This window comes from Gymnogyps californianus, chromosome 2, assembly GCF_018139145.2.
Source record: "Gymnogyps californianus isolate 813 chromosome 2, ASM1813914v2, whole genome shotgun sequence".
Lineage (NCBI taxonomy): Eukaryota > Metazoa > Chordata > Aves > Accipitriformes > Cathartidae > Gymnogyps > Gymnogyps californianus.
This window is the reverse complement of record NC_059472.1, coordinates 133,807,510-133,834,276: the sequence shown is the minus strand read 5'-3', so window position 1 is coordinate 133,834,276 and position 26,767 is coordinate 133,807,510. Positions and strand designations below refer to the sequence as shown.

The 26,767-nt window shown below is 38.6% G+C and overlaps 1 protein-coding gene across 1 annotated transcript; it reads right to left on the bottom strand.

Moving 5' to 3' along the window:
* Positions 1–22,803: 22,803 nt before the first annotated feature.
* Positions 22,804–26,534, bottom strand: POLR1F (RNA polymerase I subunit F). The gene is made up of 4 exons (XM_050891997.1): positions 26,317–26,534; positions 25,999–26,140; positions 24,677–24,885; positions 22,804–23,267 (listed from the first exon to the last, which is right to left on the bottom strand). Exons 1-4 carry the CDS (start codon positions 26,532–26,534, stop codon positions 22,871–22,873), a joined length of 966 nt encoding a protein of 321 aa, XP_050747954.1. The 3' UTR covers positions 22,804–22,870.
* Between the last annotated feature and the right edge of the window lie 233 nt (positions 26,535–26,767).

Sequence of the window (26,767 nt, the reverse complement as noted above, 5' to 3'; positions counted from 1 at the left end):
TTCGGATATTTCAGACGTGGAAGAGATGTTACTTTAAAGACTCACAAATTCTTCTGGAATTTAGAACTGAAAGGACAACATAGGACTCATAAATTATGTGGATCTGGGTTTGAGATGACTCTGCAAAGCTTCTGCTGTCATGATGTAAACAGGAATCGTGTTATCTTCTGAATTTGAAAAGCATCCAACACTGTGTGAATGTGATTCTGATTTGGATGTGGGGATGTACTGTAACACACTTTTCTATTTCTGTGCTCAGTATGTAAATGGATTTTCCTAAGTGTAAAATCTAGTTCAATATTTTTCAGACAACCCAACTACCTTGAGGGTTTTTGTTATTTAAACTGACATATTTGATAATTCTTGGGCATATGTTTTCTATTAGCCTAGTTATTCATTTCTAATTTTCATAGAGTCTATCAAACTGTAAATAGACATCAGATATTATTTTTCTATTCCCCTATGTCCAAACAAATTATAATTTAATGAACAACGTGCGGGTTTTAATCGGACTGGAGAAGAACTGAGGATCAGATTTTACAGCTGCGGTAAACACGGCCTAGCGCCACCCAGTGGGTTTTGTTAAAAAGATGAAATTTCAGCGTATCCCACGTTTCCAAAAATCTCCATAAAACTTTCCATGGCCAGCTGTGACTCCAAGCCCATCACAGATACAGCTGTGGAACAAGTGGGATTTACCGCAGCCTCCTTCTCTTAATCTCTGGAGGATTTCTACTTGCTGTCTAAACAGCTCACCATGTTGAATTATAAAGCAACTCTCAGGCTGCTCGTGGTACCGTGAGATGACAGGATTGCACCGGCTGCTCTTCCAGCAAAGCTAACGGGAGCTGGTGCGGCTGCGGCAGAGCTCTGTCCGAGCAGCCAGCAGGCTCAGGGCACGGGGCTCCGGCCAGGGTCCCGCTGCGTGCCCTCCACCGAGGGCTCTGATGGAAAACCACAGCTCAGCCCTTTGGACTCGTAACTGGATACAATCAACCCGGGAGAGTTAAAGACAGGGCAGAAAAATTCAGGCAAGCTATCAGGATAAGCACATCAAACCTCTGTCGTGACTGCTGGTTTTGGAATAATACCCCACCTGAAATACGCACTCCTAAGCTTCTCCTCCAGTTTCTGGAAGTGATGGTTATTTCAGAAGAAATCAATAAATGTCAGTGTGCATAAAATATGGGACAGATCAAATAAAGGTATTTCAGTATTAAAAACTATTAATTTTGTGCAACATACATTTGAATTACAATATTATTAAATTCCATTAAGCTAAAATGATATATTTAACTCAGACTTCAGAGTGCTAATTTCATAGTCTCCTCCAAGCTGTTCCTGCAAAGGTGTTAGGGGTAATTAACTGACATTTTCTCAGTAATTCGGAATCTGCAATTAATCAAAATGCAGAGCCTGAGTGATTGTAGAAAACAGTAACACTTAGTTTATTATGTAGCACGTTCTCATTCTGGTTGTTTTATGATGGGATCAGCTACACTTTTTCCCCAGAATTTATTATGCTTACCCTTCAGCCAATTAGTTTTTCTCACTTTACTTTAACTTAAAACCTGGTGAGTTTGTTATATATATGCATAAGGTTGCTTGTCAGTTATATTGGTCGGAGACCTGCAGGACTGCATGTGTTTAAGCAATTAGGAACCCAGTATTGTCCAGAAAAATTGCAACTTTTCTTTCTTAAAGCAATGGTTTTCCTTTAAAAAAGACTCTAAGTGGGAATGGGAAAATGAGAGCAATGAGAAAACTCAGTTTGCCACAGCTAGAAGTGCCTGGAGTGGAGGGACACCCAGAGCTGGCTGCTGTTACACTGCCCAGGGACAAGTTGTGGAGTCCAAGTCTACAGTCGCTTAGTTGTGGTATGTGGATACGGCCATGCTTTCAGATCACACATACAGTACAAAATTAATTGCTACCAAGGCATTGTGACAATGATGAAGCAGAGATATTTGATTTTCGTATTCAAAATCAAGCTTAGAGGTAGTATTTTCACTGAAGTTCTCATGTACTTTTGGAACTAAATCCTGGTGCTTTGGCACATGTTGATTTTACAGCTAGTCTCACGGGGAAGGAGATTTTAAAATTATAGCCAGTTAAGTGGCTAGTTTGCTGAATGCTACTTGTGTGGATAACAGTAGTAGGCCTCCAAGACGGCCTGACGGGATAGTTGTAATTGACTTAGTCCATTTTTGCTTCCTAGCCATTTAAACTTGCATCTGGAAATCCTTCTCTAATTTCATAGCTGTGGTGCTGAAACACATACTGGGGTGCAGTGGAGTTTAATCAGTACTAAAAAAGATGGAAACTCCGGAGCGAACCGAACCTTGACAAGATGATTACCAATGTAAAGCCACAAAAAGGACAATACTGAAACACTTCTGCTGTTCCTAAGAGTGCTGGTAGGATTTAATGTCCCAGTTTGATATGACTAATGTTGATTGAACAGTGTGCAGTACGTTAGACACTCACAGCACTACAGCCACTTTGACCAGGACATTTATTTAACACAATTATCATCTAAAAATCTCTGCTGCTGGAGGCATCTTCCCAACCTGTGTTACTAACCCCATCTCCCTGGGTGCTCACAAAACCAGGCCTTTATAATTAAAAATAGCTCTCAGGTGGTGCCTGTGCTCTTATTCTGCCACTGTGATAAGAGATGCCTTGCGCGAATGCATTCAGAAGTCCCCCTCTAGGCTGGTTTTTTTCATGGTTTTTGATTTATAAGGGACTGGTTAACACATTTGGCAAGCCTATAGAATAGTCCTTCATGGTTAATTTATATTATACTGGTACTAGTGCTGCCCTCTACTGAGAGAGAAGTCCACTCTCAGCTAAAGGATGGGGTTTGTTGTTTGTCTCCTACCAGATACTGCTTTCTCTTACTGATCTACAGTGGACAAAAGACACTTTTTGATGGGGTCACAGTCTAGGTCAAGAGTGGCCTAGATCATAGTGGCATGACACAGTGTACTGACAGGTGGGAGACCCAAATATTTCTACAAAGTACGGGTTTTGTGCACAAGCAGTCCTCCTGAGAGCTAACACCAAAGAACGCAAAGGCAGAGGATCTTCAGTTTGTAGACGGCATCACTAAACGTAACACCATGGGCATACACAACAGAAAGTGAGAGGATCAAAACCAAAACCCTGACTTAAAATAAGTGTGGTTTTAAAGATAGACTACATTCCTTTTTGACTTGTGTGTCCTCTTTGGATCTGGATAATCCTAATGACCTCGCAAAGCATCCAAGAGCACTCGCTTTGGCACAAATTTGGCAAGATAAATTGAATACTTGTTTCCCAGGGAGCCTAAAGAGAGGTGATATTGAAAGAAGTGACACAAAATTGAGATTGCACAGCATTTCAGTAGATGTTATAAACACACGAGAAGTGGCAGAATTAGCCAGCGATGGTTGCAGTGATGTAGTCAAAAAATGACGAGTGGTATTTCAGTCTATCTTGTATGGCACCACACAGTCTTATTACTTTGTTGTCTTGAAAAAACAGTGCCAACATATATTTCTGTTTCTTGGTTCCAAAAATATAAAATTATATAGAAAGAGGAAAAAAAAGAGTCTTGTATTTCTTTTAGGCTGAAAAAGAAACACACAGGAAAGTGAAGTAATAGAGAAATTTAGAGAAAAGGAAAACTTCGGAGCAGATGTCACTGTTTATTTTTATTTCTCTCTCCCCCTCCCTATGATTATAATAAATTATCTCTTTTTGCAATGATTAGGAAGAAGGGGATTACAGCAAGGTTGGACAGAAGCATCAGATAAAACAGAATATAATCCCACTTAAATCCTCTATTCAACATTACTCCAAGATGGAATTAAAGCTACTGTGTGAATCTGGTGCTTTAAATGAGTGAGGCTGTCAGAGTAGTGAACTACCTTTAGACACACTTCGGAAAAAAATCTGAGATGGTTTTCTGTCTGGTCCTTGAATTGATTTTTATATTCTGGTATGGATGAACTAGATCATCCACATATTTGGATATTTTATGTTGGTTAAAACATGAATAATAACAAAGGTAAGTAAGGATTCAGAGATGTCAAAAGCAAAGGTCATGCCAAAACACCAGGGCCATTCCACATATTTCTGTGCAACTGACTGTATAAAAGACATTTACATTGTTGAAGAGAAGGCTAGTTTGTCTGAACTGTTTGTAACACTTTAAATTATTAATGCTGAAGAAACAATTTAGTCAGCTACTTTTTTCACTGCTCATCCTGTTTGCCTGCTTTTTTCATATCTGAGCTTGGAAAATCAAAACAGACAATTTAAAGCAGATTTTTAGCTCTCTGTTCCAAGTGTGTTTGTCACGTTCCAGAGTTTAGAATAAGATCCAAATCCACTGCTCCTTGTAATGCATGCCTGAAGAATTCTAGGCTAAAGAAACATATTGTTAGTCACCTTCATTTTATTTTCTAATATAAGCATAGAGATCAAGTAGATAGCAAAAAGTAAAAATCCTAGCAACAAACCTCTGTGTTTTCATGAACACGAACATGACAAATTGTTTTCAAACTTCAGTAACACTAACTTCTGTGATAAATACATGGGCTTATTAGAAGTTTCCACTTGGGAAACCCTCCTCCGTTAGAACATACATAAAATGTGTTTTGGTTTTTGAGGGTTTTTTTGTTTTCTTTCTTTAGAGTCAGACAAGCCATGCTATTTATCTATCCTGTAGAGGGAAACCATTATGTAGTTTCAGCAAGGTGTAACTGAGCAGAGATTCTCAGGTCATGGAAAGCCAACAAGGTCTCAAAAAATTGATACTGATGAACTAAAACCAAAATTATTGGAGCATCTCGACGTAGCCTGAATCACTTGGAAAATCTTAAACAGGGCCAAAATGTGTGTGGATTGTCATGAGCCATGCAAATTCATCTTTTAAGACAAACTGCTAAGTTTTCTTTTAATTTATGAACTATTACTTCTCACAAAAAACGTACAACAAATGGCTTTTTACCTTCTCCTCCCATAAAACCATACGAAGCTTTTTGCCAGGCTAGTAAGCATTAGCAAAAATGTTAGTTTTGTATTGTAGGAATCTATCTCCTGGGATATAGATACAGTAGCATGATTTAAAGCTTTACCATATTAAGGTTCTTTAAGTTTCTGCACACACTGCAATTTTAATAGAATGTGTACATTCTTTCTGCGCTCAAATGTTTTTAGTATTATACTTTGTTCTATCAAAAAAATGACACATATGAAACTGCACTTAGGATTAAGATATGACTACTTCATTATATAATGCTCATACTTTAAGGAACGATTTCCTTAAAAAACTGTTCAAGCTGAAACTTGGCATACAAAGCTCTAGTTTGGGAAAGGCTGGGATGCAGAATGGTTTTACACAGCTTTACGTAAATCAGTCTTGTCATTTTTTAATTATTTTTACAGAAGAGCACAACACCCGTTTTAGTACCATTTCTTGTTCTCTTAATATTTGCCGAGTCTTAAATAGAAATATGTTATTTTTCTGAGTTGTTTTCACAGCCTTTTCTTGTCAGTTTAAATGATTGTTTCATCTTAAATAGAAAGTTTACCAAGTCTCAAATCCTACTCAGTACTTGTTTTGCTTCTCTCACAGCATGTGTAGTGATGAATGTTTTAAGCTAATTTAGTGCTGTGAAAGGTGCCAAACTGTCAGACATAGAAACTAAGATAGTCTATTTGTGCTGAGAATGTTTATTTTATTTTATTGTTAAAATTGCAGTTGGAGGCTTCTCCAGCTTTGTGCAGCCATGAAGACCTGTAACATTGGCAGACACGAGAGCTGGTGAAAGGGATGAGGCTGTAAATGGAAGTGTGCTGGCTGATCTGTGCAATGGAAAAGATGACCTGGCACAGAGCACTGTATTTTAAGTACTTCTAGGATACTCATCTCCCCCTCATCAGTCTATCCAAATTTTTTCTGAAGGCAAAGGAAATCACACTGGGATAAAACAGTGTTTGATAGAGACTCATTGACAATATACAGCAAAAAGATCATCAATGTAATTTCCCATGATTAAGCACAGTGCAAGCTACTGTTGAGACCTGTTAGCTAGAAACTGTCCCCAGTTGCTCCTCTGCAAATCTAATTATTCAGCTAGTTTCCCATAGTCACAAAGCCAAAATAGTAAGAAGACATGCATTTTCTCTGGTTAGGGACAGCAACTTCAGTTCATTTCTTTCCAGTCCAGTACAAAGCACATCCTTCTTCTATCTCCTTATGATTTTAATTTTTTTTTTTTTTTTTTAGGTTAGGAAGCAATTAACCTATGTCTTCTAAATATGTACATCCAAAATGACTAGCAACTAACAGATTTGCACAGATACATTTAAGACAAAGGATGGACATATTACTTGGGTTGCTGAATTGGGCTTTTATTCCCTTTTTAACTGTATCTTGTTATTGTTTTGCATTACAAACAGTACAGTACAGAAAGAGTGGACTCTTTCTTTCCTGGGGCAAGTACCTACATTCTCAGTAACAACCACTAGAATTATGTGAGTTAGAGAATACGCCCCAGTGTACCTTAAGACCTCTGTTTGTTATTTTTCATTAAATTTATATTCTCTTACCAGAAGCATTTTGTTGGTAACAAATTCATAAAAATAATTCAAACCCTTTTGGGGGGTTCTTTTTTTTTTGTAGATTTTATATCTGCTACAGTCTGTTCAATGTCACTGTGTTAGTACAGGAATATGGCTATAACATTCTTGCATGTGAAGCTGTACATCAGGCACATTTTAACAGATTTATGTCATCAACCCACACACAGTATTAATCATTCTTCAAGGTCATTTTTAGCTATCAAAGTAAATGCCTTAGTAAAATTGCCAAGGCAACTTTCAAGTCAGGCCAGTTGCAAGTTTTCAGGTGCTGGAAAAGAAAAAAAAAGAAAAAAAAAAGAAGCTGAGGAATTCACAAAACAAGTTTCTTGGCAAAATGTCCATAAAGGTCTGCGATGGGAGAGTAACCATTCATCAGCATACATGCAAGCTGTCTCTGTTATGGAAACCAGGGCACATTTAAAGGAAAAATAAACAGATTTATCAGTCTGGTTACAATTTTATGAAGTACAACATTGAAAGGTTTCCCCTGTCTGTTTCAGACACTGACAAGATAAACTAGACATGGCTAAGGCTGAATGTGTCCCTTCTGTCAGGTGCCATGATAAGTATGAAAAGACAGGTATGCTTCACACACGATCTCCAAATAAATCTCAGACAAGGTTTATGTTCTTTCATTTTGTTTTCCGTATTTCATCATCGCTGAAGCCAAACAATCAATGACATAAGACTTGGGGATGTTTATTACCACACCAAATGGCTGAAGCTTGCAAGTATGGAAAAACACATCAAATTGTTGGTTTTATGGGAGATCATGCTGACATTTCATAAAAAATATTTCAGATATAGTTACTTGGGAATTCCTCTGTTTGCTTTACATTTTGGAGAACTCGATGACAAGAAGATGCTGGTTCTCTCGGTCAAATTCAATTACAAAGGCTGTGCAGGCACAAGAGGCAGCCTGGAGGACGGTTAAAATACACTAGCATTTTACCAGCATATGGGTACCATATATCTGCTGTGGAGCAAATTCAAGAGCTGATCAAAGCTCACAGTGTTTCTACATTAAGTTTACGATTATTTTTCACAGAAATAAAGCTTGCAGGTATTGTTATTTACATGTTCTTTAGGAACATGGAATGGAAATGTTATGAGTGAGGATGTCTGGAATGAAATCCTTTTTCTCCTACTCCTTCCTCTTCTACATTTTGCTCCCAGAATCCCTTTTGTTTAAAAGAAGCACAAAATGTCACACTAAAAAGAACTTTTGATATTGTAGTGGCCTCCTAAATGACATGTATGGGCAAAAGAGAGGCTAAGAGAGAGGCCAGCACACCGTATGATCCCCTCTCTGCTACAGTAACTGGCATCCCACAAGTGTCGTTAAGATTCCTCCTTAATTTAACTCAGTACTAATGTAAGTCACCATCATACCTAGGAGCTCTGTGGGTATTCACAACTTACTTTCTCCAGATCCCAAGAAAGACAGAAAATGAGAAGGAAAAAAAGAAAGAAAAAAAGAAAAGAAAAATGTGATAGAAAATAAGGAACAAACCTCAAAATACATAGGGGGAAATGGAATTAAAAGAGAAAGCTGATACAAGAAAGATATAACCAATCAAGCCGAAAGGAAAAAATATTGACGGTGAAAGAGTTTAGTGTCAGGTTTTTTCCTAGGTTGAGCTCTTTGTACTCATCTGTTTTTCTTTTCTTAGCCCATGCTCCTCTGAGATAATTAATGCAACTGAGCTCTTGAGCATTTGCCTCACTTTTTTAAAAAACAGAACTGGTGTCTTCACTTTGATGTGCTTGCTAACCTCACAGCAGGACCAGCAGGTTCCTCAGCAAGCTTGCCAAGATGCTCAAACTGCCTTAGAGGCAAGGCCATGAGCTGCACAGGAGCCTGCTATGGCCTCTCAGGTTCACAGTCACCGTTGCTGGCACCGGCCCTATTTGAACTGTGCTGACATCAAATATGAATTATTTCCATTGCCTAGGCCTTCCTTCTTAGCAGCCGGTGTTAAACGAAGATGCAGAGCTCAGTGGGTTTTATTGCATGACGCACAAACAACTGGCTTGATCCTGGAGGGTCAAAATAACACCCAACTTAAATATGAACGAAAAATGAAGACCAAAACAGAGTTGGCGGGGTGAGGAAGCTCTGTTTTAATTAGAGCAACGATGTTCTGGTTCAGGACAGATCCCTGGGGATGGGAAAGCTGTACGAGACATGATGTTGAGAAGTCAGCCAGAGATTAAACCATAACTTCCTTTGCACTCAGTACAGGCAAATAATCAGAAAGTTACTCTGAGAGAAAGCCGAGCATCAGAAATGTCTGTCAAAGAGTACCACTTGGTGACACAGGTAGGAAAAACATGCACCTTTTTTCTGATGTGTACTTGAAGTCATTTTAAATAAAATTACATCATTTTGTGGGAAGAAAGTTCCCTTTACCGACATCCAACTTTCTCCAAGAGTAAGCAAGCCCTTCAGCAAAAGTAATATGCCATCTATTACTATGTAGGAATAAAGGACATCACGTTACACCAGAATAGGGACTGCAGAGAGTTTTTTGTGCTGAGCTTTTTAATGGCTTAACACTGCTGATTACATGTTCATAAAGGGGAACAGAGATATTTTCTAGTACTCAGGAGAAAGAAAAGAGTTGATCTCATTCTGTTACCCAGCCAACATCTTCAAATAGGGAACCGTAACAGACTGACCTTTTACTGTCTCCATCTGCCCACAATGAGAATTACACTCCCTGTTACAGAGTAGTTGACCCTGTTGGTACTTTTTAATGAAGATCATGGACGTTTTTCCCTGTTTGCTGGATCCTCACGTACATAATCTTGGTTTTGACCTCAAAATTTGCTATTTAGGTTCTTGTGATCTCAGACAGCACCATTGTTATTCATGCATGATCATTTAAACGGATTGGAGAATGTAAAAAACAGCTTTCTTATGTAAATACATTTGTTAATTATGAAAAGGAACAGGAAAAGCATGCAAAGCAAAAGATTGGTAGATTTATACTGTAAACAGAGAAAATTGGAAAGGCTTCTCTTATGAAAAAGTTGGTACTTAGAGAAAAAAACTGGAGGATTTAGAAGAGATATCTTCTCAGTTATGCATAAAGATAAAAAACTCTTTAAGCCTAAAAAGAAATTAAAATAAGCTGGATTCCATGAGCTTTATTTCCACCTCTGGTAACTGACTGAACACCTTAAGCCTATTTTCTAAGATTAAAATTCAGTACTGCTAAGGAGACAGTAATGAAGGAATCAAGGAGAAGAGGCAACCTGATGTTCACAGATAAAAATAGACAATAAAAATGTACCTGCTGGGATTCTGGGGTTGATTTCAGAAGCCCCACTACTCTATGGCAAAAATCCTCTTGACTTGATGAAGGCTAGACTTTCAACCTTGGCTTTTAAAAGGTAGAAATAATTTTAAAGAAATAACAGAGGCATTGTGCCAAGTGCACATTAAATACAGATGGAGATTCCCATTTAACTTCTGCTTTAGCTGCAGATACCATGCATTTGTAATTAGAAAAGTAAAGGAAATCTGTGATTCTTTGGAGACTGCAAAGAATAGGATTAATTTGTTGGGGTCACATTGAGAAACATAGAGTGACAGAAAGAGCACCTAGTGAATGGGATCAAAAATGAGAGTTGGGGATGGTGCTAACTCCTGAAGCACAGACAAACCAATAAATAGCAAGGTGAGAAACAGTTCTAGAAGAAAGCCATTATACTAATACAACAAATCAGTTATAACATATTGTGCTCTAAACAACAATTTTAAAACTGAATAAGAGTAGAAAAAAGTATAATACGTTATCACTGTCCAATCTTCCTAAAGCTAACACTCACTGACCAAAACCTGCATGAGATTCACAAAGGTGGGGCAGGGTCCACGGTGTGGTCTCCTTGCACCCAGGATGCCTATATGTGTCCTACCCTCTGGCTTGCCCTGAAAGCCTGCCCTTGGCCTGGTCTTGGTAAGAACCTTTCTTAAAATTCTCAAAAGTCTTAAAAATTAGTTTTGCCCCATCCAACAGTCCACTCCTGTCTCAGGAGCAGCTACTAATGACTGGAACATGATGAGATATCATTTATGTTACTGAGACATACATGTTTAGGGTGATATGAAGAAGGACATCAAAGAGCCAGCTCTCCTCCAAATTCATGACAGTTCTAAGTTTTTCTTTCTTTACTTTTTTTAGTTATTCCAGAATTTTAATTAATCAGGAATATACTCAGTTCTTGGGTAGTGTACATTCCTCCAGCTACAATCATGCTTTGAACTGAGATGGGGCTTATGTGTACACCTCTAGCCCATGGAGAGGAAAGCTGGGGTTCAGGCTGGATGGGGGCAGCAGCACATCCTGACAGTCCCCTGATCCTCCACAGCAGGATCCAGCTAGTGGAGCACATGGCAGAGCCCCTGGCATAGCCATAAGTTACCTACAGTGTGTGTGACTATGATTACCTGTTTGACTTCTTGTTAAGCAACACTTACAATACCTGTAAGCTCACAGTAAGCAGTTTGGAATTGCTGATTGCACTCTGGTTTACGAGGGGTGGTGGAGAGGGATGAAGAGAGACATGAGTCTTGTTACTCTCACTGCAGTTTGGAAATGGGTAGCAAAACTTAACTCACAAGGAAACTAGACAGGAATTTAGTTGTCATCCCACAATACATACATTTATGGCTTGTCATTTATTTATTTATTTGTTTGTTTATTTATTTATTTATTGAATGCACTATTTCTCTTACTAGTTTCAGCTAGAAATGAGAGTATCAATACACGGAAAAAAGGCTCTCCAGATAGCATTTATTTACTATCCAGCCTAAGCAAAACCAATACTGATAAGTGTAAATTCAAAACACAATTCGGATTCATGACATTTCCAGGCCAAACAAGTTAAATGTGCTTGGAAGAAGTTCAGCTATAGATCTGCATTTTGGACACGTGTTCCTTCATAACTTCCAAACTGTTGGACACTTGCTCATCATTTCTTTCTCAAATGATGTTTCCAGATCAACAAACTTATCCTTCCCTGGGATCAGCCATTTCCTAAGTCTTGCCTTTTAGAATGCAACCCTTTTTCTGTCTGTTTTATGACAACTAGTAACACTCTGTGCTCCAGCTCTGTATTAATCTTCTGAGAATGTTATTTATTTTACAGTATTGGCACAGCAGGAGACTTTCCTCTGCTTTTGACGAGGACCCCTGGAGACAGCTGACACACCACTAGCACAGTGCCAAAATAATACTGTAGGATGTTCAGTCTAAATTAGCATAAAATATTAAGATAACACCATTTCTTTTTCTTCTGATACTGATCAGATTGATATGTTATGAAGACCAGACTAAGATCAAGGTTTTACTCTCCTGTAACCTCCTAACCATACCCTCCTAACTGTCTTAGCTTCAGGCCTTCAGCAGAAGTCCTGCTATTCCCCATCTTGGCCTTGCTGCACAGTACTATGAATCATACTACATAAATTACATAGACATACAAAACTAAGAATTTACTTTAGTTGTCACCAACAATGTTTTAGTATTGATCTCACAAACAGTCTGTTAATTTTATATTGAACTTGTGAGAATACTACTCTCCTTATAATTTGTGTGCAAAGCTTTTCCAATTACAAAATCTGCCAACTCAAAGGGAAAAAAGTGGTTTGGATTACATTTTGTACCTGAAAACAAATAAGCACTGCCAATTTGCTAGCACTAAAGACTTTTTACAGAAAGACATTTTTAAAAGTTTTTTTCAAAATATATTTGTGGTGTTTCAAGACTAAGAGCAGATGAAACAGCTCAGTGGTGAAAAGCACTTTTTCATAAGACTAACAGAACGGTATCTGTCAAAGAGAAGCTTCTGTTTTCTAGAGTTTTAATAAGCAAAGTTGCATGAACACTGGTCCCACATAGACTGTTTTTCTTGATAGGTTCCTACACTAATTTTAATATCGCATCCCACTAGAAAGCAGTGTGAACATCTTCCATAGTTCAGTGCACAGTTCCATTATATCCCATTAGCTGTCTTTCATAGCAGACTTATTCAATGCTGCCTCTAAAGTTATGAATTAGTCTTTTTATATTTGAGATTTTAGAGAATCCCCTTAATTCCACTCTCTAGTTAACCTTAAAAAATCATGCAATTCCTAAACTAAGTCAATGCATACTCTCATGACTAAGCCTGAAGCAATTTGAGCCAGATCCACATCCACTCCAGAGCACAGACATACCACAAGCATAGTCGCGTATTCTGTCACCAATATTCACACACATGGCAGAGTCTTACTGATATTTTTGAGTCCCCACGCACACAAGCCTGAAATTCCTCTCGAAGACAAATGCCCACAACCATTCCATAAGCAGAGCTCAGCTTGCTCTCAAAATGTAATTCATTTCTAGAGGTAAAGATTTTGTCATCCACCTTTTCTGCAAGATTCTAACGGTTACATTGCTTACATCTAAAACACATGGATTTCTGTTCAGGTGGGAACATCACTCAACATGCTAAGCAGGATTAAGACACCTTTTAACCTTTCCAGTGAAGCTCTACAGACAAGCACTTAAGACACCCTTATCCAGAACAAGGACAAACATAATTGAGCACATTACTGTAGTTCAGTGCAGTCAAGTGGGTTATGATCTCAACTGCCAGGACAGTTTCTGTATTTTACTTTGTGACTGATACAGTGCAGAGGGCTTAAAGTGTAATCTGATGTCACTCTTTTTACATTAATATAATTCAAATGTGGCAGTGTCACAGCACAGCAGCCTATGCAGGTTGGCAGTATGCAGAGAAATTCCCCCACCTCCAATTCACTCTTTAAAATCTTAATTCCGGGTCTTACATCAGCCATTGTAAGACCCAGAGAGACTTGACATGATCAATGCTGAGCTTTTGATGATTAACAGCAGCCTTATGTGAAAACTAAAATGCCCTTGATGAACTGGAGACTAACATGGTCTTTTCAGCCTCTTTGTCCCATGTAAGCAAAGGAGAACAGATTAGTATACAGCAAACCCAGAAAAAACAGAGGTGTGAATAAACACAAAATAATTACATGTTGTAAAAAAAACCCAAGTGCAGTAAAGACAGAACCAAGTTGTTTTCTCAGCACCAGAGCTAAGGCTGCCTCCCTTCCCATCCTCTCATGCCTAATAAGGTGCAAAGTTCTGCCTGAAGCTTTTCTCACCGCCATGGAGGCCACAGAGGGGTTAGGGCTCACCACAGCTGAACCTGGGTCACCTTTTCTTCAAATAGGGGAGCTAATACAATTTCTCTCCTCTGGCCAACGACTCATTTCCATGAAACATATAGGAATTCAGTATTTCAGTTAAGTAGATGGAAGTCTGCAAACTGGCCAATAACTAAAAATTTACTAAGGAAGGACAAACAAATGTACCTACACATCACAGCATTTGCATGAGCTTGTATTCACAGCACGGCCACATAAGCCTCTTTTCCTATACAACCTAATTAAGGAAAGAATCTGAAATATGAACAGTGAAAAACTGGATGAATACATGTATTAACTGCACTTTGAGATATATGAACACTAGAAAACAAACTAAACTAACACAGTCACAGCAGCTAGGGTAGATACAAAGGTTTTGATGCTGAAATACAGAGCACAGACAAATTTTGTTTGTCTCTTCCAGTCTTATTTCAGTTAGCTCTCTAGCCCTCTCATTTGTGGCTGTATTATACTTCACCCTGCTAAAATATTTTTTAGATTAAAAAAATGCAGCTTTGCATATTAGTTCATTTTCCACCTGAATAAATAAGTTTTCTTTACAGTCAACCGTAATACAGAAATACCATGCTATATTGCAAAGGAAGGAATGAAATAAGTCTGCAGGCTCTCACTGACTTTATTAATTTAAGAGAGTCATTATGAATGTAGTCCAAGAGTGGAACAGCAGCAATCAAAAAGTACAACAAAGTGCAGAAGTGTCCTTTGTCATTCAGAACCTTTTGTGTTTTTGACAAGGGACTTTGTAATTGCTCCAGTAGCACAGCGCTAATAGAAAGTAACGCTCTGAAGCTAAAATGTCTTATGCTTACCAGAAACTTCCTCTCATCAAATACCAGTTCACAGAAGTTTTGAGTTCTTTAGATGACAGACGTGGGGAGAAAGCCCGACAGAAAAAGCAATACTCCACCATGTGGCATTGCATGAGAACAGGCAGAACCCTTCCGCAAGTCCTACATTGATTTGACATATAAAGTGTAAATTCATAGTGGATCAGAGTAGTTTTCTTGGAATCATATTCTAACACATTTCAAAAAAATAAATTCAGTCAATTTCACCAGAATATGAATTGAGAGGAAAAAAACCTTTTGGTTCCTTACCTAACAATGTAATTCAGATGCCTAGAATGGAATACTTCTCTATTTGAAATGACTATTCGCACATTTTAAATATGTTATGTCACATTTCCAAAAACTAGAGAAGCATTTTGAATGGACTGAAAATGCTTAGTGGAGAGAAGAGACAAATGCCTTTAAAGAGAAGTCTTCAAGTTTCCTCCTGTTCTCAGGAAAGATTTTGAAATTTCAAAAACTTCTTTAAACTGAAATTTTACCCTTTGTACTCTGGGTTTATGAAGAAATTCCCAGCTTTTTCTCTTTTTTTAAATCCTTCTCTCCTAGTCAGTTTTCCATAAATTCATTGAATTTTCTTAGACCATTTTCCAAAGTGTGCTCCAGTAAAGACACAAAGAAAGTCTAACCATAAATAATTGCAATAACAATAATAATTAAAAAAACCCCAAACAAAACCTGAAGTATCAGAACTCTGTACTCAAGTTTTCCTAACCACTAGAAATGTTATTTATGGCATACTTTTTGCTCAGAAGCAAGAAAAAACCAACACCACCAAACTAAAAATGCTACAGAAAATGAAAATATGTTTTTTTTCCTTTGTTACATTTCTCATTATAGAATTAGAAGTGTTCCATAGAAAAAATGCTGAGAGAAAGAATCCTTCACCAAGTTTTCACATAATCTTTATGGTATGTAGAAGTGCTGCTTGTGTCTACAGTCCCTCACTGGTGATGTTGAAGTGCCTTGCTGCATTGCAACCTGAAAGGGTTTAAGACTGCAACCTACCTCAAGCCCAGTCAGAACTCTCATAGCAAGACATTGCAGAGATATTCGGTCTATTTTTTTCACTTTACATCCACAGCTACTATTTGGCTAAAAATTGGCAATCTTTTATTCTTCCTTCATGAAACAGAGCTCTCTCTTATTGTTGTTATTGGTATTTGAATTCAATCCAGTTTGTCAATATCTTTCAACTATTTTTTCTTTCAAGTGTAATTCAGAAATTCAAATGCCTGTCTCACAAATACAGTAATTACTCTTCTATTTCTAAGACTTGTTCATAAAATGAGAAAACAGCCTTTGGGGAATTTGTTTTGCCTGAGAAAAGACATTTGCTGCACTTAATTAAAAGGAAGATATAAAGTTGTTTGCAACAGCTTGTCCTCAGATTTGTCATCATAATATTGCACAACCACAGATTTACAGGATAAATATAAATCAGGAATGAACAAGATATAGGCTCTATTTTGGGATCATTTCTGACAATGTTTTTGCAAACCAGGCATTGAAGTGCGATAGAAATAACTACAATACAAATGACTACAGAACTAATCTATGAGCATCTTCGTATTTTGGTAAGTACTTTATAAAGACTACCCAGTTAAAAATATAAATTTGCAAATGCACTTGAATCTGTAATACATGTGCACTTTTTCCTATTTCAGAAACCTTACAACTATTCATAATATCATTCACTTGGCCCAAGGAAACTAAGAGTTCAAGTTTAACTAATGTCTATCCTAAATGAAAAGATGAATTTTGAAATTACAGATATGGAACAGGAATTATCCTCTCTCTGAGAAAACTAGGAAAACATGGGATTTAGTAATAACAGACATAAAGTAGGTAACTTATGCTAAATTCAGTTTAACATCGATAAAATCATATCAAAACAAGTTATCAGTATATCCCATTCATCATCAATGCAGACTGTTCCGTGTACTTATTTTTAACCACAATATATGGAATTTCTTTGAAAGGCAGAGGTCCTCAACTGCTTCTCTGTGTAGGATGTAGATACACCAGAGGCAAAGGTGTGCCCTTCTTCACAAAGCCACAAGCTAACGTCGACAGGCTCCATGAAGAAACTACAAATACCTACACACCATCTGTGCACTTTTTGTTTTGTTGTTGGGTTTTTGGGGTTGGTTTTTTTTTTTTTTTTTTTTTGCAGGGAGACAAACAGCTGTCCTTCTAGGAAAGTGCTTCAAAACACTGGTCATCTTTGAGTCCATGGAGAGCTGACCAAATCTCTGGAGAAAAAACGAGTCTTCAAGCATGAATGTAATAAACTGGCATTATCCTGAAAGAGGGTCAGATGTCACTGGTTTGTTATCTGAAACAAAAAAGGAGCTGATGCAAAAATGTAATAGTGCTCCTAGACTATGTCTTATTTCTCCTGATGTTGATATTAATGATTACTGATGCAGCATAAATTTGCCTTTCTTTTTAGTCCAGGTTTTAAACGTTGGTTTGAATGATCCATACAGAATTTTTAATTTATCCGTACACTAAGACTTTTATTATGAGAAAATAAAAACATAGACTGTGTCTTCATACACAGTAACAAACAAGCCTAAACAGTTGACTTTATCAAGGCCAGCTGTAGCCCAGTCCAACTCTCCTTGAAAACAAGACGACTCTGGCTTCAGCCAGCTTCATGAACTAGTTATTCCACACTAGTTTTGACAAAATACTTTCAATCAATCAAATCTGGGACTGTACTTGCACAGCCTGCATTCCACTAACTGCTGCACTCCCGAGTCTTCAGCAGAAATTGTGTGTTGTGCACATAAGTACCACAACGAAGTCATGCCCACTGATCATGGCTTTGCAGATAGAACTGCAGTATTATTTCTAAATGCAACCTTAATTGCAACTCAGTCAAGGTATTTGACAAAGAACTGCTTCTTTCATCGTCCAAGCTTCTAGTGGATCAACTACGCCTAATGTGAGCTTCTAAACACCACAATGACTGACAGACTGGCTCTTACCAGAGCTTCTTAAACACATGGTTCTCCTCACTCAATTTGTGCAGCACAATGAAATCCTGATCTTGAATGAGGCCTCATGTTTCAGGTGTAGTAGGAATATTCCTAGAGAAGTCCCCATACACCAAAGGCACCAGTGAAAGAAAGCATAAAGGGAGAAGGAGCACAGAGGATAAGGAGCAATAATCCATCATATCTTGGTACCTGCACTCTTAACAAGTATCATATAGCTTTAGACACCAAAGGCCACCTTCTAGTCATCTGAAATATACACTAAAATAATCCATAGAAGAGGAAGGTACTGATAATGAGTTTTGTACCAAAATTCTTTCCTCTATTCATAAGGCTTCTTTGCTATGTACTAAGAACTTCTACAGTTCACTCACCTTCTGCACAGAAAGTTCATTTTAGCTGTTTCTGTAGGTAGATTTCTCAAAGAAGTCTTTGTTGAGTTGAACTGTCTCTGGCCGAAACAGAAATGTTCCAGCAGCAATAATACACTATAGACATAATAGTTCGGGAGATGGGAAGAGATCATCTACGTATTCAATGTCTCTGAGCAGGGGTCCTTTAAAAGTTCTTGAGGATAGGTAAAGTGGAAAAACTAAAGCTCATTCCTTCTTACCCATCTTTACCTGGGACAGTTGGCTCTAGGGGAACTTGAATCCATTGACAGGCTGAAATTGCTCCTAATTGCTTAACATCAGGTCAACTGAATGGCTTGCTACAAGACTTACAGCTGAATTTAACCCAGCCCTAACTTAGTTATGTGTAAAGTCATGATGGAGGACATAAAAATCATGACCTGTGTCTGTAAAAAACTTATTTACTGACAAAGTTGGAGAAGTGCGAAGCTTGATTTTCAGAGTCTTATTTTTGTTCACATGAATCCAGAAGAGAAAGTATCTTCTCCCTATAAACAGACTAAGTCTACTGGATACTGAAGTCCTTCAGGCTTTATTGAAATTACAGAATTTCTGAAAGCTAAATAGCAGAATAGAATCAAAATTATGGTAAGAAAAATATATGCCTTATTAGAATGAAACTATTTCAGTCCTTTCATAGCCAACCCTAATAATCCTGACAGCATCAGATCACATCACCTCTTCATAGGTATATGGAAAAAAAGTACAACTCCAACAGTTTGGGTATATAACTTGAGTATATATCAAAGGTTGGGATGCTTCCAAAGGCAAACTGTTTATTCAGAGGCAGATTTGATCAAGGCTCATGTTTTCCAAAAGGCAGCTAGCTTACTTAGGCCCTTTAAAAAATCCTTTCCTTAGAGCTCTTCCACTGGGCTGTTTGGGCTGCATATCTTAAGCAGCAGAAAACTGCCAAGTCAAAAGCAAAGAATTTGTTTCTACTAGAAGCAAGGAAAAGACAAAGAGCAAAAGTTAACACTGCAGATCATTGCAAGCTTCAGAGAGTACAAAACAATTGTTTTAATGAGAGCTAAAAATACTTTCTTCTAAGAGCGCTTGCTCTTCTGCCTAAGGCATGCAATACACTGAGAAACATGTTTACAGAATCAAAATATTTATAATACTACAAAGAAGCAGTCCCTGCTTTAGAAACTTATTATAGCTGATTAAGTTGGAACTACATTTTTCATAATACAGACAAAAGATTATCAACCACAGACAGAAGTGAGTATTGGCTCTGTTGCCAACTTAATGTTAAAACAGGAAAAAAAACAGCACATGTTTTCTCTAGGTCACCTGATAGTTCCCTTGGTGTAACCATCAATATAATTATACGACAAAATACAATTTTACTTTCTAACCTTCTCTTTGCTATGTGACAGAAGTGAGTTGTACTAGAATGCACTCTAAAAAAAAGGAACAGAAGGGCCATGCAAACAAATATGAAGTCACCTGGCCTCACTGGAAGCTTTACAAATGTTTGTTCTCTATACTCAAAAATCTCGGCTCAACTCAAAAGTCAGTACAACTCTTCATTTGTAGTCCAGAGGAACACAGAAAGCTAAACATTTATAATGATCAAACTTCATAGAAACTTTTATGGAAAGTGTCAAGTTCAGCTTCTTTCCTTTGTAATTTTCAAGCATCGGAAAATCTTACTTTTTTTAAGGGGGAAAAAACAAAGAGAAGTGATTTAAAGTCATGAATAGAGTGACAATTCACTTTTGGAAACCCAAGTTTTCTTGCCATATTTAGCTAATGCCGAAACAGTGTCTACAGCAACATCAACAGTGCAGCTGTGAGGCTGCCAATATTGGCTCCAACTGTGAAAAACACTTCTTTTTCTTCCTTTTTAAAGTCTTTTCTTCACTTTCCCCCTTCCAAAGACACAAAACAGCAGAAAATTCAACTGCTTTGTACAATTGTCAGGCAAAGGAATCTACAATTTTATTTTGTAGCACAGTTGCTATTTGCATATTAACCTAGCAAGAATTTAATGTAACATGTTCTAGTATTTGTAACATTGGAGCAACAACTTGTTCAGCAATCATGAATTGCCAGCTCCTGCATTTAATTTTTTTTTAGTTGCTCTCTTCTGTTGTAAGCCAAGAAAGAAAACCAAAAAATGATACAAGACGGTGCCGGCCACACTCATGTGCCAAAAAAAAAATTGGCTTTAAGTAAGGCCCAAAACTGAGACAGATTACTTTAGGCTTTCAGAAAAGTTGCTCAATACCCTCAAAAAACCAGTTTGCATGGTTTGTTAAATTACAGTAGGCAATTATCTTTCAGTAAGAGAATGGTAAAGCAGCAAAAGTGGAAAAAGAGCATTCAAAGTGCTGAAAGCATTTATACCATCTACTTTAATTGATCCATTAGTTGCAACTTCAGTTTGTCCCCCCGAACGTCTCCTTTCTCTCCACGCTGATGAAAAGGTGGAAGAGAGCAAGACAAAGTCTTGGTGCTACAAGCTGGTCTTATGAACTGGTGGGGCTTGGCTCATGCCATAGTCACCAACAGCGGGTCTGCTGGAGATGTATTTCCCTTCCCTAAAAGGGAAAGTGAGCTATAATGATTATTAAGGACTAACAGATGAATTCATACTACACTCAGAGTCTTTGGTTCATCTGCAGTAGCAGCTGCCTCCATCCTTCTCTTCCCATAGGCATCAACAAAAAATATCTGCACTTGCCATCCTCCTCTCTGATATATCTTCCCTACCTACCCATCTAACTTCTTCCCTCTACATTAATCCATTAAAAAAAAAAAAAAAGAAAAAAGAAAAAAGAAGGGGGAGCTAACAGATAATTTTTGACTGTAAATTATATCCCAACCTTCAGCCTGTCCTGTGTATTTGAATTTTAAGCACATTAGGGTGGGACTTTGTGTTACTCTCTGCAACACTTAACACACCAGAATACTGCCCTCAGTTGACCTTGTAGCATGCTGTAACAAACAAATTACAAACATTATCTGACTTCTCAGGTTTTGTCACAGTACAGGAAGAATGGACAGACGAGACGGCATCCATGAAATTGCATGTAGTTCAAGAGTCAGCATTGTCACATGTAGAAACACAACAGGGACAATTCATGTTCATCTCAGGACTGTCCAGAAACTGGTTTCAAGATCAAGTATGCTGAAGAGCAAGCAAAAGAGGATATACTGAAGTTTCTGCTTCCCATAAACGGCTACTTAAGCTCACCTTATAGGTCTTCAAAAACTCTTAACATGGTTCTTTATGGTGTCATAATAACTTTAAAATGCCTATGATGTACTGCCATGCCATCAAGCCTGGAAGACAGAAACTACATTTGTCTTGGTAAGTTTGGAGCTTTACAGATACATAAAAGACATTAATATAGCACAAAGTAAGCCCTAAAACAAGTATTGTCACACTTTAAATTCAGAACACTTTCAATATGAATGGCTGTTATTAAGCACCACATGTAAGTCTAGCAAAGTGAGCTAATAGCATCAACGTAATCACTAGAGCAAAATATTTTGTCGCCTAAGAACAGACAGATGAACAGCAAGTTTCCACATACTTGCTGTTTACTTACAAGGCTTCCAAAGAGCTGGTTGTGTCTTCTTGTAATAGGTAAATCAATATCAAAGTAATCATTGCCGCCTACCTCAGTTAAAGACTTAGCCTAGACCACGTCACACTACAGTTCTCCCCAGAACTCCTCACAACAGAAAAGAGCTGCAACCAAAAGTACTGATATTCTAAAAATTATCATGTATGTACAACAGGAAAATTAGTTCTTAATAAAGGCACATTTGTTAACGTTTGACTGTCATTTTCCCATTGTCAGAACTTTTCACTAACATGAATTCCAACAGTTTGGAAAATACTGACAGTAGGTACCTGCTTTTCTAGAGAGCAGTGTTTGAAAGTTACAACCAGCACAAAAAGTTTGGAGTTGCACTTTAGCTTTTTTTTTTTTCCTAAAAAACCCCTGTGAAGTCAGTGAGCTTGATGCATAAAAATGAACTTTATCAAAGTATATCCCATTACCAACTGCTTTATCAGCCTGTATCTGTGGTATTCTAACCCGTAAGTGGTACTTCATTACACTAGATTACATTAATCTTCTCCCATCTTCCCTACTTGCTCTGAATCAACTGATCGTAGTGTTTTTCCTAGAGTACCATGAAAGGTGTTTTGAAAGATCCAAGCCACTCAAGTTTGCTTAACCTTTAAGTCAGGCTGCAGTGTCATTCACAGGCATTCATGGCCCCTTACTACAACTAAAAAAAAAAAAAAAAAAAAATCTCGTCAGCCCCTGGGAATTCAGGTGTATTTCCCAGAACCCCAAAGATAAACCTAATCGACTCCTATAAAATCAAGACACTGAGCAGCAAGGATGGAATTAGGGTAGCAAAGATCATAACTAGCCACTGGTTAGTGCATGGAACTGGGAAGCAGACACAGAGGTGATCCATGTGTTCCTGTAATTATGTTCCACTGTTCTTTTGTGCCTTATTTTCCAGTGAGTAAACCAGGCAGATATTGCTTCTATCCTATTTCTTCTATCACTCCTTTAAAAGCTCCTGCCTTTCAAACTGTTGGTGCACATATGCACACGAACATTATCCCACCTAGCAGAGCAGATTGTTTAGTAAAGAAATATACACATGCATTTTGAAAACAGCATTTTATTGGAAGCTTATCAAAAACATCTGAAATCTTATTCAGGAAAGGCACTTCAGACTTTAGTCCCTTTTCTTTTTAGCTTTGGGTTCTTGTGACAGCTGAGATAATTCACCTTCTTCAACTTCATCGCAATGCTTTCTTTTCTTTTTCTTTGACTTTTTATGGTCACTTTGGTAACCACTGGAGTCACTGGTAGGCAATACATGCTCCTGTTCTTCTTGCTTATGCTTTTTCTTTTTCTTCTTCTTCTTGTTTTTATCATCACATAATCCATTCACAGCATCAACACTTTGCTCTTCTGCATTTTCCCTCCCAGTGTTATCCGTCTCACCTAGAGGCTCCTCTGTGACATTAGCTCCCCCAGAGTCATTCAAGCCATTTTCCTGGTGGTCAAGCTTTTGAATTTCATCTCCATTTGTGCTGTCAGTGACGGTCTCAAATTGTTTGGGCTGCATGCTGTAAAGAAATATACAAAATAAGCTGAAGTAGAGACATCTAAGTACACCTCACACAGTGAAATGTCAAAACTTGCTAAAACACAGTATTTACACCAAGTAGATAAAAGATAAGCATTTGCTAAAAACAACAACGAATGGAGAACATGATACTCTAGTTACAGAAAATCATAAAGCTAGTTTAATACTTTCACGGTAATTTTTATTACCCAACTAGCTTCCTTCTTACCACAGAATCAACATTCTCTTTCAAATCTTAGCCTAAATTTCTTCTCTGAAATGCGGTACAGACCATTTTGATATTTCCTCTTTTCTTGCACTCCTTCAGCCATTAATTCATAGTTACACATTGTGTAGCAAAGCTTTTTTTTTTTTTTTTTAAGTTATTCACAAACACGCACAGCCAACGGCCTGTTCAATCATGCATGAGACACACTGCTGGTTTTACCAAGCAATTGCCTTGCTGAAGTCTATACAGTTAAAACAAAGGTGATGCCAGAAAAGTCAAAAAAAGAAGAAAAAAAAACCCAAACAAAATAAAAAAACCAGCAGGTACCTTGCAACTGAGAGCACTGGAGAAAATGTTTAGGAAGACAAATACGGAAAGAATGCAGTTAAAAACCATGGAGGAGAAGATGTCCCCAGAGGCACTGAGGACAAAATCGTTAAGTTTCATTGTAAGTTCACCGTAACAATCCAGAGCATCCTTCCAGATTCAAAAAGAAAAACCAAACAAAAAATGTTATGATTTTGTCAGTAGTCATATCGTACATTTAATTAAAAACATAACCACGTTGGTACAAAAAAATTGCTCAGCAAATGACTGTTTAAAAAAAAAAATCTGAATCAACTTTTTTAAAGATTAAGATCTTTAGCAAGCTGCTGTAAAAATTTAGAGGCATTAGTGAAAGGAGGAAGGTGATGCATTTTCTCGTATCATCTTTGATATTCTTATGTTTCAGCAAGCATTTAATTCATCCACATATAACTATCTGTGGTCACGTAATGCGCGTGCGCGTGTATGTAAACACCAATCTAAACATTGTGTTCAGGAACTGGAGTGTTTTCACTTGAAAAGCCTACACACATTCATAAACACAGCTACTCTAGACATTTGGGGGTGCTATTTTGAACATGTATTATTTATGCAATCAACAGTTCATAGGTCAGCACACTCAGATTTTTGAAGCTCAAAAAAAAAAAAAATCTACTTTTATTTTTCCAGAGAAAACTTCCATGGGAGTCCTTAACACTAGAAACTTTAGTTTAAGATAACTAACACAGGCTATACATAGACACAGTTTTGTATAAATATAAGAAAGCTTAAAGATTAAGATGTTAATTCAAATTATTTAGCTTGTAACAAACCCATTAAAACAGTTAAAAATATTCTCTAGTAGGGCACAATACCTCCTTTTAGTGAGTCCTCCTCGAATGAAGAACACCCCAGCTGCATCAGAATCCAAGTGCAACACTTGAAATTTCAGTTCATCCCCTATTTTTAACCCCAGCTCTTGCCACTGTACAACTGACATTTGTTCAGGTTTAGGGATAGAAGCATTGAAGCATCCATGTATCAGGCAGCCAATATGACTAGGGGCCACTTTATTAATTACACCCTAAAAAAGAAAAAGAATGTCATATGAAGCTATAGTAAAGATCACCCCTTTAAACGCACACGATATGTATTTAGTTTCCTAAATGGACACTTTTCGAAAAGAGTTTATGCACAAGTTATGAAGTCAGTTTACCTAGCAAATAAGCTAACTCTTCTTCACTAAAATCAAAGCTACTCTTATATACTCTTCATACAATTCCTCCCAAAATAGAACTGAACCTGTATCTGTAAGAGAAAGAAAGTCAAAACATGGGATTTAGCCACAGTGAGTACCTGAATAGAACACGTAACTCTTTCCTCACACTACAGCCATCAACTTTGCTTTAAAGCCATTTTAAGTGTGATTTACTTGCCTAAAACGGCCTTCATGCTGGCCCAGCACTACTTAGCACCTAAAGATACAGATGACACATAAAAAGCTTTTAAGTACTCCATTCAGCGGGTTTCTGACATATTTGCATGTCAAACGTTATTCACCTTTGTTTTCCCCAGGGATGAATGAAAGACACTGATGGTTTTTCCATTCTCTTCCTAGCAAGAGGATACATTCATTTCTTAATCACATTCAGAAAGACACAAGCTATGCTGCAAAACGTATGGCACAGCAACGAATGTAAGCCAACTCTCAACTTATTTCTCCCACAAGTACTGAAGCAAAGGTATCAACAAGCTTAAAGCTGTTCTGTGAGCACACATTTCCTTTTACCGAAAGGCAAGCTTCAACATTCCTAAACATTCCTGCTACTATTAAATAAGAACAAACACACCTGTTTGAGAATTAGCTGCTCTTCAGAAAGAAGCATCGATATAAATGATACACAAAATTATGATACAGCATTTAATAGTATGTAATCCTTATGATACAATATTGTAATATATATTATATATAAATTTAACAAATACAGGGACAGACAGCACAGACAGATGAAAATAAAAACTACTACTACAAACTCCTAATAAACTACTGTAAACTACTCATACACGAGGAAACTACTAATATAAACTAAAATAGAACTCCACCTAAGTCCCAGACCTCTGTTGATGATGGAGATAAGCCGAGCTTTGATTACTTAATAAAAAAAATGCCCCATGAGACAACAACGCGTTTGCATACCACCAGTTTTTTGCCTTTCTTGGGGCTGAAGATGACGAAGTCCGCCTCGATGTTCAGGTGGATGAATCCTTGGTCGTCGTAAATGTCCCCGAGCTCACCCACCACTTTGATGTTGTCGTAAGCCACCGGCACACCCTGAAGGCTGGAAGGAGAAGGGGGGGACACACCGTCACCTGTTAGGCCGGAGACAGCCACCACCGGGGCGAGGGGCGCTCCCCGCGGCCGCGGCGAGCCCAGGCGGGGGCACGGGGTTCCCAGGCGGGCTGAGGCCTCCCCCCGCCCGGGAGGGCCCGAGCCGAACCCCCTCCCCGGCCGCACCTTTCCGAGTAGCGCAGGAGCTCGGCGTCGAGCTGGGCGCGGATGCCGGTGCGCTTGCGGCCCAGGTAGCGCGGCGCCAGCGCGACGTGCCTCCGGTGCGGCGCCACCACCAGGCACGAGTAGCGGCGCCCCACCAGGCTGCGGGCCACGGCGAAGGAGGGGATCGCGGCGGCGGGCAGCGGCGGGGCGAGCAGCGGCGGCCCCCCCGCCACGGCCATGCTGCGGGCGGGCACCAGCGGGGCCGCGCAGGCGGCCGCGGCGGCGGCGACGACAACGGGGGCGGCACCCGGCACGGCGCGCCGCGATGGCGTCACGCACCATCCGGTGGGGCGGGGGCGCGGAATGGCGGGGTCCCGGCCGCGGGGAGTGACGTAGTTCCTGAGTGCTTGGCGGCGCGGCGCGACACGGGCCTCGCGGCGCCGGTTGGGGTGCGCGGGCGTCGCCGTGTGGC